Source organism: Schistocerca piceifrons, chromosome X (genome assembly GCF_021461385.2).
Source record: "Schistocerca piceifrons isolate TAMUIC-IGC-003096 chromosome X, iqSchPice1.1, whole genome shotgun sequence".
Taxonomy (NCBI): Eukaryota; Metazoa; Arthropoda; class Insecta; order Orthoptera; family Acrididae; genus Schistocerca; species Schistocerca piceifrons.
Genome location: NC_060149.1, coordinates 15,106,545 through 15,120,032, shown reverse-complemented (window position 1 = coordinate 15,120,032; position 13,488 = coordinate 15,106,545). Strand labels below are relative to the sequence as shown.

The following is a 13,488-nucleotide window of genomic DNA, read 5'->3' as shown; positions in this document are numbered from 1 at the left end:
TAGATGTACATAGTAGTATCGGAAGGGGGAAGGGGGGTGGGGGGGAGAGAGAGAGAGAGAGAGAGAGAGGGGGGGGGGGGGCAGTTTAATCATTGCTAACACTTTAAGAATCACCAAAGAAGGTTGTATATGTCTTCCGAGCCCAAGAGACATTGGACGGTTTCATATGGAAAACATAACGGTAAAGCAGATGCAGAAACTAGATTTTAAACTGCAAACCTGACAACAATTTATTGCTAGACCCCATGTTGTTTCCATTCTTGCCGTGTTCATGTGGTTCTATGACCATATATAAGTGGTTATTCCAGATAGTGCTTTCCAGTGGATACTTTTAATTTAGTGTTAATGTGATCTGTGACACATTTATAGATTTTGTGTTTTTGCTCATCTCTTATTTTGAAGGATAATTTCAATACCATTTCTTTGTAGTGTTTGTGTTTCAAATCGACCTGTTCATTTAGTATTTCATTTCTTTGGGGTAATAGTGTGTGTGTGTGTGTGTGTGTGTGTGTGTGTGTGTGTGTGTGTGTGCGCGCACGCGCGTTTTCATTTCTGCAAGAGTACTCAGTGATTGTCCTTCTTGCGCATTGTGTGAAACCTCGACAGCCCATTCCATATCGTCCACTGTATGATGTTTTGTTTTCAAGTGGTGGAAGAAAGTTGATTGGTTACAATCGCTATTTGTATTGTTTTTTAAGTATCTAATATTGAAATTCCACCCAGTGTGACCTATATCAGATTTATCAGACACTCTGCATACAATTTTGTATATTCCTGGATTTGGAATAGATGGTTGCTTTTGTTCGTATGGAGTCTAGTAGTGTTCAAAGACTGTGTCAGGTCTGGTATGCAAATTTTACATTAGGGTGTTTTAATAATGCATTAATTCTGTGCTGTATCATTCATAGATGTTTAGTGGTTATGCATATAAATTTTTGTTTTGTTGGTAGTTCTCATTTCAAAGTTTTTCTTTACATATTGTGTAGGCTCAGTGCATGACAACTTTAGGATCTAAATCATTTCATTCTGCAACATATTTTAGGAGTTGTATCTATTTTTGTGTGATGTCATGCTCCAAAGGCAGATTTATTAATTGAATAAACATAGTATGAAAATATGCATATTTTTGCAATTTTGGATGACAGGAATGTGTGTTAATAATGTTTGTTATGGTCAGTTTCTGATAAATCTTGAATTTGTGTGCATACTTGATGTTTATGGTCAAATCCGTGCAATTTATTGTTTGTTGTTTTCTAATTCTATTGTGAATTTATTTTGTGGTGCAGATTGTTGAGAGCATCATGTATTAGTCAAATGTCCTCATTATTTGCATCTATTAACATCAATGTGTCAACATATTAAAGTAGTAAACAATTTTGGAGATTACTGTTTTTGTGGCATGAAAGAATTTCCCTTCTAAAATGTTTAAGAAAATGTCCACTGTTAAAACTGTGATGCTGCATCCCATACGTATACCATCTGAGTGAGTATAAAATTTATTATTGAATTTAAAGTAGTTTTGTTTCAGTATTAAACTTAATAATTGAGCAATCTCATTGACGCCCATTGTGGTAGTTATCTGTAACGTAGTACATTGTGTTGTGTTATGGTAATTGTTTTGTCAATTTGAATGTCTGTGTATAGATTTGTGATATCAAATGACACAAATTTGCGATTGTTTTGGATTTTAATGTCTTGTATTTTTTGTGCTAGTAATAAAGAGTTTTTATTTTGTATTATTTATTAAAAGTGTATAGTCTCATTAGTATGTTGTGCAGTTTCTTGCTAAGCAAGTATGGGGGACTGTTGACTACTGGCCAGATCGGGCAGATCTATTATGAATTTTTGAATGTCCATGTAATGTAGGTGTTCCAGGATTCATTACCAAACACACTCTTTTGTCATAGATAGAATTGTATTTCTGACGTTACTGTTGTTGTGTTATTAGCTGTTACTTTATTATTAATTTGGCAGAATATCATATAGTCTTTGCACTGTTTCTTTGTAATTATCAGTGCTTTCTTTTTCTATTGCATTCACTGCCCTAATATTGATTTCATTTCATTGTTTCATAGGTAATCTAATTCCATCAGTCACTATTTTAGTTGTTGGTGTAAGTTGTTTCCTGACAGTCTTGGGGAATTTTGGTTCTAGATTATATTTTTAACCATTATCTAATAGATTTTGTTCACCCTTTGTAAATAGTATTTCAGTTAGGTTTTTCTGTTTTTATCAAATTGAAATGGGGGCGTTTGTGGCGAACTTTTTGTAGGATATTGCATTTTTATGAGGTTTTGAATTTTATTTTTGTATGTAAATCATACTTTTTGTCTAATAAGCTGTACACATTTATCTGTAAATTTTGAAACACAGATGGCAATCGTGCCGAGTTAGGCCTAAAGTAATAAACGACGTCATGAAACATAGCAGCATTAATGTCATACAGTATAATGGGGAAATGCATACAATTTCTTTGATTGAAAATAAAAATGATTAATTTGGTTGAAAGTATAAAATTAAACACACTATGCATAAAGAAGAAAATTATTCCTACGCGTCAGTATCAAGATTGTCGCAAAACCTGTAATTATATCAACTGTCAAGCAATCTGCAGCCAGTATATGGATGTGGCAAGAAGTCAAGGACAAAATCGAACGCAAAGTGTACCTTAATCAAGATATGTATCTTGCATATTTAGAACTTAGTAATAGTATCATTTAAATTATGTTTAATAGTGTTTCAAAATTTATAGATAAATAAGTATAGCTTATTAGCCAGAAAGTATGATTTACACTAAATCAAATTTAAAACCTTATAAAAATACAATATCCACCACAAACACACCCATTTCAGTTTGATAAAAGGACAGAAAACCTGACTGACATATAACTCGCCAATAATTCACAAAGTCTATTAGATAAGAGTTTAAAATATGATGGAGAATCCATTCCACAACACTATCTGGAAATAACTTAATGAACAATAAAAATAGCGATTGACATAGCTAGATTACATGTAAAGCAACAAAATGAAATTGCTGTTAGGGCAGTGAATGCAATAGAAAAACAGTATCAACAATTACAAAAACCAGTACAGAGACTATAATGATAACCTAACAGCTAATAATGCAATAACAGTAAAATCAGACAGCAGTAATAGTTTAGTCATACTGCAGCAAAATTACTATATACAAAAAGTAAATGACTTTTTCACAGTAAATAACATCACATAAATCACTAGAGATCCCAAAAACAAGTATGCAGCACAAATAGAGAAAATCTTGAAACAGTGTAATACAGGTCTATCTGACTATGACAGAAGAGTATGTTTGGTAATGAATCCCAGAACTCCGAAATTTCGTGGACATGCTAAAATTCACAATATATCTGCCCAGTAGTCATTAGTATAAATAGTCCGATATATTTGCTTTGCAAGAAACTGCATATCATGGTAAGGAAACTATACACTTTTAATAAATACTACAAAATAAAAAACTATCATTAGCACGAAAAATACATGATATCAAAATCCAAAAAATGGCAAATTTGTCTCATTTGATATCACGAATCTATATACAAACATTCCAATTGAGAAAACAATTATCATAATAGAACACAATTTACTATGTTACAGAAAGCAACCATAACAAGCATCAGTGGGCTTGTTCAATTATTACACATGATACTGACACAAAATTACTTTCAATTCAGTGATACGTATTATACTCACTCTGATGGTGTAGGCATGGAATCTAGCATTGCATGTGGACATTTTTTAGATAATTCACAAGAGAAATTCTTTTGTGCCACAAACACAATAATCTCCAAAATAGTAGACAACTTTAACATGTTGATGACACACTAATGTTAACAGATGTAAATAATGAAAACACCCAACTAATACATGATGCTCTCAACAATCTGCACTGCAAATTAAAAATCAAAATAAAATTAGGACATAACAAAACAATAACTTTCCATAAAAAACATCAAGTATGCACAAAAGTAACCACTGAAAAACATGCATTTACAAAAATCACATCAGGAAATTGTCTCCAACCTCGTGAAACCAACACTGTCTGGCATAATCAGTTCCATAAAAAAAAAAACAATAAGATTAGATTACATATGATTTTAGAACCACATAAAGACAAATCATAGAAGCAATACATTATAGCTGATAAGAACAAAGATACGACCTAGAGAATACATAAGAAGCAAACACCCTGTAACTATGTAACATTGCTGACTCAACTGTCAATACAGCTGTCACAAAATGCCATCATGAAACGAATTTCCATAAGCTACATAAAAACTGATCCAACAATAAATTTAATATCTACTATACCTCCAATAGCATCAAAGGAGCAAACTTATGTGATAGTGTTACAGCAACTGAGATATCAGAGTTATGTGGATATTAAGACCAGCTGATACACGTAGCAAACCATACGTTTATAATAGGTTCAATTATCTACAAAAAATTTTGAAATATTACACCATAGTATGTACTTTCCATAGATAACCAGATGTCCATCATGCGCAAATAGGCCTTTAATAATAAAAAATATCATCGAACACAGCATCACCTTTGGTCTCATTAATGTCCAAGTACTATCTTGCCTTTTTTTCTTTTTCTGGGGGGGGGAGGGGATTGCATCTTCATCTTGTGTTGGGACATGCTTAATGTTTTAATGAAGAATTACTGTTTTTCCACCCTCAATTCAGTTGACATTGTTCAATGTTATCACTTTGATATCAGGTTCTCATGATTTCCCTTTGGTAAAAGCTTTGTTGTGCATTAATGTTAGAAAAAAAGAAGACTGTGAAGATTTATTGATTCTGAAAACTGTGAAAAAAATGCTGGTGACTTCAGCTGTTTGCACAAAGCTGAAATTTCTGAATTTGTTTCTACTGTCTGGTGATTGGTAGAGAGCCTTGTTACTGATGGGATGGACTGACATGTTGTTATCAACTAATAATTTTTGTCACTGATGTAATATTCTTAGCATATTGACTGCCGAGCATTATTTTTTCCATCATTCTTGTGGTTATTTGCTCTTTCCCTCATAATTTTGTGCCTTTTTCAGGCATTTCCCGACTTGAAGTTGATTTTTCTGAGAAGTTTTTAGTAGCAGTAACACCAGTTATAGGACGTAAGATATTAATCTGAACAGTTTGTCTGTCTGAAGGCACCATGGATCAGAATACTGGTGAGACTAGGTACTGTGCTGATACATGAGTGGTAGAAAAATAAAACATTTGTTTGGGCACATGTTGTCTTTAAAGCAACCATTAATTCAGTCCATTTAGTGTTATTTATTAGTGTGTTGCATGTAATTCATTTTGTTCGAAATTTAATGGCTTAAGTTATTTCTTTAATTACAGGGTTATTGGTGGCCTTATCTCTGCTCATTTACTTATCATGGATCCAGATGAGCCATTTGGTCAGTTACGCCCTTCAGGGTATGAAAATGACCTACTCTATCTTGCACATGACTTGGCATCTCGCTTGCTACCAGCATTTGAGAAGAGCTCAACAGGCATTCCATATCCAAGGGTAAGTGTATGTTATACATCTTGCTATGAATGTTAATACTGCAGAAACCTTTGTGGTCATTACTTCAAATTTTTTTGACCATTACATCATGTAATTAATATTTCTTACATGACTGAAAGAAATTTCTTTTGTTTTTCTCTTTCTTGTTTCACATTACATTACATTACATCACATTATATGATGATTGAGGAGAGTTTTTTTCAAAATAAATATGACTTATTTTTGAAAATAAAGCAATTTCAGGTGAGATTAGTTTAGGTTGTAAAATAAGTCAACCAAAGCATGTAAACATATGAATATAATAGAGGGAAACATTCCACGTGGGAAAAATATATCTAAAAACAAAAATGATGTAACTTACCAAACAAAAGCGTTGGCGTGTTGATAGACACACAAACAAACACACACACAAAATTCAAGCTTTCGCAACCAACGGTTGCTTCATCAGAAAAGAGGGAAGGAGAGGGAAAGACGAAAGGATGTGGGTTTTAAGGGAGAGGGGTAAGGAGTCATTCCAATCCCATCCTTTTGTCTTTCCTTCTCCTTCTCTCTTTCCTGATGAAGCAACCGTTGGTTGCGAAACCTTGAATTTTGTGTGTGTGTTTGTGTTTGTGTTTGTTTGTGTGTGTATCAACATGTCAACACTTTTGTTTGGTAAGTTACATCATCTTTGTTTTTAGATATAAAGCGTGTAAACACTTAGTCTTCGTCTCCTGACTTCAAATTTGTTGTTTATCCCTCACTTTTATCATCTCTCTGCATCATTCTCTCTTGTCTGTTATTACAAATAAATTTATGAACTAGTGATGCTTTTTCTGTTAACTGTTGTTTTGGTCTCTTGTTATTAGTAAATGAGCACTCTTGATAAACTTGTCACGTCAAATTGTAAAACTCTAAATTTTGAATGATGTCCTACATTGACTGTTGAAGGGATGATGGAAATTCACAGATGTAATTTATATTATTTAGCGCTTTTGTTCGGTAAGTCACCTCATCTTTGTTTTTATATATAATTTTTCCCACGTGGAATGTTTCCTTCCATTATATTATTTAGAAGATTAGGTTTAATATTCTGTCAACGGTGAGATCATTATCTGAACTTCATCTCAGATTATCTTATTGTTGACAGGACAATATAAACCCTAATCTTCCAGGTAACATCTGTGGATTCCCATCATCCTTTCAACAGTCAGTTGCTTTCCTACTGAAGACAATAGAGGGTATTTTTGAAAACTTGGAATTTTATACCAATCTGTTTTGACAAAGTTCACCAAAAATGCTCATTTATTAATACCAAAAGGTTTAAAAACAGTTACTTCAAAATGCAGCTCGGGTATCTTAAACACTATGCTACGTCACTTAGTCAAGATGTTGGTGTGATGCACCCCTGCCACCGAAGATTAGACTAATGTCAGTGATAAGACACTGCCTGCAGCATCATTGCTCCCTGTACAAGGTAAAATATGGTGCATATTACTCTTTAGCCTTTAGATATCAAGCACTCACTGCTATACATTGCTGAGTGCTAATGTATTAATCTGTTAAATGTGTTAATGCAGGTACTAATTCCCTAAATCTCCTTGATAACAGAGTTCTAGTGGTTTGAAGTGTAGGTCAGACACTATTTCTGCATAAACCAGGCCTTATGCATACTCATAAGGGTGTTTTTTTGCTACAACAGAGGTTTTTGTATTTCTGTCCTTGATTTGTCACTGATGTTAATGCATGATTTTGGAAACTGAATAGACTGTCTAATGTAGCTACTACCACACATTGAAATGAAAATATAATAATTACTTTGTATTCTGAGACCAAGGCTATCCTTCACAGGGCACATATTCTCTTCGATGTTCTTAGGTAGGTAAGAAAGGATATAATCCTCTGTATAAGGTTCATTCTGTTTTACTGGTTGTTACTGTACAGACTGGAAGGAACCCCACATGCTGATCCTACTGTGTTGACAGTTTATGTTCGTCAGCATTTTCTGGAAGTTGCTGATAGGATGTTGTGTGCAATAGTCTTTTTTAACACAGATGTCAGATGGTTTATTTTAGTGCCAGGATGGTCCTTGGCTGATACTTTTTACCTATATGTTCCAGTGTATTAACCTCAGGAGCAAATGAGCAGCTTAAAGAAGAAAGCAACATTCAAACTGCTCTTGAATTCCAGTCTTTGCCGTAATGCATAACTTTAGGGTTTATTCATGTTAAAGTAAAGCTGTATATTCACAACCCAACAACCTTCTCTATTGCAGACACCGCACTAACCTGCAAGGGATATAATGCATGTAGGAAATGTGGCCAAACAGCAAACGAAAATGGTAGAACATGTTCAGTGACACTGTGTATAAACTGATAAGCCAAACATGTATACTGAAGTTGAGACTGTGCAGCTTCCTGGGGGAAAAAGAAAATATAGGAGATGAAGGATGAAAGAGGAGTATCACATTACAAAGCAAAGAAGTTATCCTTGACACACAAGCTGCTCACATTCATTTCATTGGTTATGTCAGTGATCACATTGATATATTGTAAAAAGCATCCATCTATGTTTCAGCACCTAAAGCTGCGACAAGCACATTTGCCTGCAATTCTGCTTGCAATAATGGACTTCATGCTAAATCGGTGGGCTTGTCCATACCACCAATAAATGTGATAGACCAGTGTATGGCACAGACCCAAACTTCATCACTTTTGGGGAACAGAGAACATTCAAACTGTTTGACACCAATACAAAACAACTATACATATTAAAGGAGAAACATGTGTCAAAAAGTAGAAATATAAAAAAAGAGAGTGTGAACCCCCCACCATACTACACTGGTCTTGAGTAAATGCTGAATCAGGTAATGACCCCAGCTCAGAAGACATAGATATCGAGGTTTGCTTTACAAAATGAATAAGCCCATCCAACGATTACCTCAACCATTGGATAATCGCCAACTTGATGAGAGGAAAGAAAAAATAAAACCTTACTGTTAAGGTGGCTGCCATTTTACAGTGCAGTGTAAATGGGGTCTAACTACACTGAGGTGACAAGCCATGGGATGCATCCTAATTTCATGTCTGACCGCCTTTCGCCCAGCGTAGTACAGCTGCTCGACATGGCATGGACTCCACAAGTCATTGGAATCCCCTCCAGGAATATTGAGCCATGCTACCTCAATAGCTGCCCATAATTGTGCAAGTGTTGCAGGTGCAGGTTAATTGACATCTCAGTTACATCCCATAAAGGTTTGATGGGATTAATGTTAGGCAATCTGGTTGGCCAAAACATTTGCTCAAATTGTCCAGAATGTTCTCCAAACCAACTGCGAAGAATTGTGGCCTGGTGACATGACATCGTTGTTTTGGGACATGAAATGCATGAATGTCCGCAATGGTCAAATGTAACTATTTCCAGTCAGTGATTAGTTCAGTTGGACCAGAGGAACCCTGTCCATTCCGTGTAAACACAGCCCACAACATTATGAAGTCACCACAAGTGTGCACAGTGCCGTATTGACAACTTGGGTCAATGGCTTTGTGGAGTCTGCACCCCACTCAAATCCTACCATCAGCTCTTACTAACTAAAATTAGGACTCAGGTGACTAGGCAACAGCTTTCCAGATGTCTAGGGCCCAGCCGGTACAGTCAAGAGCCCAGAAGAGGTGCTGCAGCCAATGTCACGCTGTTAGCAATGGCACTCACATTGGTCGTTTGCTGCTGTAGCGTATTAATGCCAGATTTGGCCACACTGTCCTAACGGATGTGTTCGTTGTACATCCCACATTGATTTCTATGATTATTCATGTGGTGTTGCTTGTCGTTATGACTAACAACTGTAGGCAAATGCCTCTGCACTTGGTCATTAAGTGAAGGCCGTTGGCCACTGTGTTGTTTGTCCTGAGATGTAATACCTGATATTTGGTATTCTCGGCACACTCACGACAGTGTGGATCTCATGTCCCATGTGTCTAGCTCCAACTAACATTATGCTTTCGAAGTCTGTTCATGCAGCTATAATCTCATTGTAAACCTTTTCACATGAATCATATGAGTACAAATGACAGCTCTGACATTGCACTTTGTATTCATGATACTACTGCCGTCTGTAAATGTGCATATCACTATCCCATGACTTTTGTCGATAATGCTAAACATAAGCTATGCATGCATTGATGACTATTTACAGACTTTGTGTACGCCACCTGTATAAATACCCATGTGGTATAGAAATGACAAATTGTTAAAATATGGGACTGTTATATTTTAGATATGAACGTAAAAGACAGAAAAAGTGAAAGATACAACAAGCAGTAAAATAAACCAGGGGACACGTGTGAAACTTTTGCACTTTTATAATTTTAAATAATGACAGTGTTTGGAATAAGTGCAGATGTTGGGATAAGAGTAGTTGTGGGTATGAAGAAGAAACATTTTTAGAAATGAACTGAACACCATGGAATAATCATCATGTATTTATGATACATCCTTGTATACACATTCCCATGCACATAATTTTGAACAAAATTCTTTACATGGCATTACGATACCACAGTGTAAATGATATTTTACATAAGAATGTAATCTTAGTGTACTTTTTGTTTTCATTTTCTGCAAGGGATAGGGGTAGAGATAATTTTGCTTCTTCAGTGATCACTGTTATTATCTATGACAGTGCTGTAAACAAATTATCCACTTCATAAGACCCTTAAAACAAATAAAATGTTATTTGTATTAAGATAATGTGAAAAGTAAATATCTTACTCGTGATTAATAAGTTAGCTTCCTAAAATACAGGTATGAAGCTTGGTATCCATGAAGCTCTTTTGCCTCTTAATAGTTAAGCCTCTCTTATGTTGAAATTTTCCACAGATAGTAATTTTTTAATGCAAAATCAGTATACAGAGTCAGAAGCTAGTTAAAAAAAAAAAAAACTTTCTATCGATACCTCATTCATCCTGTACGATTAGTATGTGTTGAGAAAAATTGATGTCGACTTGGGAAATAACCAAAACTTGTATGATTATTAGAAAATGACAAAAAATAGGCTCTGTTTTGAGTGTGGGAAGTTTTAACATGTGCAGGGACTCCCAAAGAGTGTCTTATTGAGAAATAGTGCCATTGCTGGCTTCCTCATTCCCTAGATTTATGTCTATGCAGTAAATTCATATGGGATTACGTAAAGTACAAGGTCTATACCAACCATTTCCTTACATTTGAAAAGTTAAAAGAATCCACCAAGATAACCATTTTGAAAATTCCATAGGAAAAGCTGAGGAAGGCGTTTGAATTCCCTTACTGATATTTTGAAAAGTAACTATCATACAAAAGGCTCTTTTATGTACATATCATATCTGCACATGTTATGTATGTTATTTAAAAATTAAAAAAAGTTGTATAAACATTGAAATCGGCAACTGCCCTTTCTCAATGTAGGAGCTGTACTCATTACTGTTTGTGGTACATGGCACATCACTAAATTACAACAAAATCTACTGCACCATGTTGTGAGAACTCACCAGAAACAATTACCAAAATCCTTCTTAATCTTTTTATGTACTAAACAGGACCATTTCCCAACTTGTGCAAAGATTCCCTTTTAATTTTCCTCCTCGAATCTGGGAAGACACTCCCATACAATATTACTTATTTCATTGTTACTGTCTCTACCTGCAGTAGAAAGACCTTAATGGCGTGGTCCACCTATGCTTTGTTTGCATCTTGGAATATAGGTCGCTCCTTAGTAACTTGTTCAGATGGGGTGTCACAGTCATCTATTTGTTAAAGGACATTTTGAAGTTTTCTATCCCAGATGTTTTTCACAAGTATTCAAGTTGTTATATCTTGCATGATTGGCAAATTTCTGCCTTACAAGCCATTGTCAAGTTCAGTAGGTGTCAATATATTGTAAAATAGGTGTAGCCAATCAGAAAGCAAGCACACAACATGCAAGTGCTGGAATTAAAACGAGATAGCTTTACTGCATGCAGCAATACTCGTTTTTTATAACTAATGCAATGTTATAGAACACCATAGATTGTACACCAACAACAAAAGCGGGCACCTATAGTGTCCTATAATGTCGCATTAGATGTAAAGAGGACTATTACTGCACGCAGTAAGCTTTCTTGTTTGAGTTCTGATGCTTGCACATTATGTCCGTGCTTTCTGATTGGATATATCTTCCATTTAACAACAAGGTAATTGTATGACACTTAAACAACTTTTGCGATTGAAAAATTGTCCAGTCGTGCAAGATATAATAAAATGACTACTTGTGAAAACAGTCGAGGTGGAAAACTTCAAAATTAGTTTTAGTTATGTCATGTTCCATAGATCATTTTCCCGATTATTTTATTGATATGATGTGGAACAAGTCAGATTACACACACACACACACACACACACACACACACACACACACACACACCAAAAAAAAAAAAAACAGAAACTCAGCCATGGAGTAGAAAGGGTTGTCCAAAAGAAATGATTTTAAGCTAGATTTAAAACTTCATCTGCTACCTGCCAGACACTTTATGTTGTTGGGCAAATGATCAAAGATTTTTGTTTCTGAATAATGTACTCCTTTTTGAGCAACTGACAGTTTCAATAACAGATAGGAAAGATCATTTTTCTCTCTAGTGTTGTACGCCTGAACATCACTGTTGTTCGTGAATTGAGATGGATTATTTGTAACGAATTTCATTAGTGAATGTACTCTGATGGTGCAGTTAAAGTACCTAACTCCTTGAAAAGGTGCCTACGTGACGTCCTTGGGTGAACACCACTAATTATTCTCACTGCTCTCTCTTGGGCAATCAGTACTTTATGTCCAAGTGGTGAGTTACCCCAGAAAATTATTCCATAAGACATTATTGAATGGAAATATGCAAAGTACGTTAGGAGGCTGATCTGTTTATTACCAACACTAGTGATTATACGAAAAGCGAAAGAAGCTGAACTTAGTTGTTTGAGAAGCTCAGTAATATGCTTCTTCCAGTTCAAGTTGTCATCAATGTGGACACCCAAAAATTTGGAGAAATCTACCATGTTAACTGAGCCCTGTTCATATGCTACATCAATTGTCGGTATGACTATTTGGTGTACAGAACTGTATATAATGAGTTTTTTTCAAAATTAAGGGAGAGTCCATTTTCTGGGAACCACTTAATAATTCTTTGAAAGACATCCTTAACAATATTTTCAGCTGCTTTTTCTGGAATGGGATTTATTATAACACTCATGTCATCTGCAAAAAGTACTAGTTCTGCTTGCTGAACATTAAGTGGGAGGTCATTCACATGAATAAGGAACAGCAGAGGACCCAAAATTGAACCCTGTGGGACTCCCTTTGTGATAACTCCCCATTCACTAGAATTTACCACCCTCCCAACATTATTTGTACTATTCAGCACAACTTTTTGCTTTCTGTTCATTAAGTATGATTCAAACCAGCCTTCAAGTCTATAAAACCTAAGTTTTTCTAAGAGTGTGATATAATCCACACAGTCAAATGCCTTGGAGAGATCACAAAAAATACCAACTGACAATAATTTGTTATTTAGGACTTGTACTATTTGATGGGTAAATGTGTAGATAGCATTCTCAGTCGAGTAACCCTTCCGAAATCCAAACCGTGACATGCTGAAATGTGAAACTACTCTTGAATACATAACTTTTTCAAATATTTTAGAAAATGAAGTCGGCCATGACATTGGTCTATAATTATTTAAGTCATTCTTGTCCCCTTTCTTATGAAGAGGTTTGACAATTGCGTATTTCAATCTGTCTGGAAAAATTCCCTGTGCCAGCGAAGCATTACATATATCGCGAAGGACTCCAGTTATTAAATGAGAACAATACTTCAAAATTCTGTTAGAGACTCCATCAACACCACATGAGCTCTTGTTTTTCAGTTTATTTATAATTCCCTTAATTGCAGTG

The 13,488-nt window shown here is 35.2% G+C and overlaps 1 protein-coding gene across 3 annotated transcripts in view; it reads left to right on the top strand.

The window, feature by feature from the left end:
• LOC124721519 (ER degradation-enhancing alpha-mannosidase-like protein 1) overlaps nt 1-13,488 on the top strand; it is a 196,410-nt gene that overhangs the window by 76,058 nt on the left and 106,864 nt on the right. For all 3 annotated transcript variants that reach the window (XR_007006345.1, XM_047246537.1, XM_047246538.1), the window contains one exon: nt 5,388-5,559. Coding sequence is in view for 2 of the 3 variants with exons in the window: in XM_047246537.1 (XP_047102493.1) it covers nt 5,388-5,559 (172 nt within the window). In the remaining variant the exon portion in view is untranslated. The remainder of the gene's footprint in view (nt 1-5,387; nt 5,560-13,488) is intronic.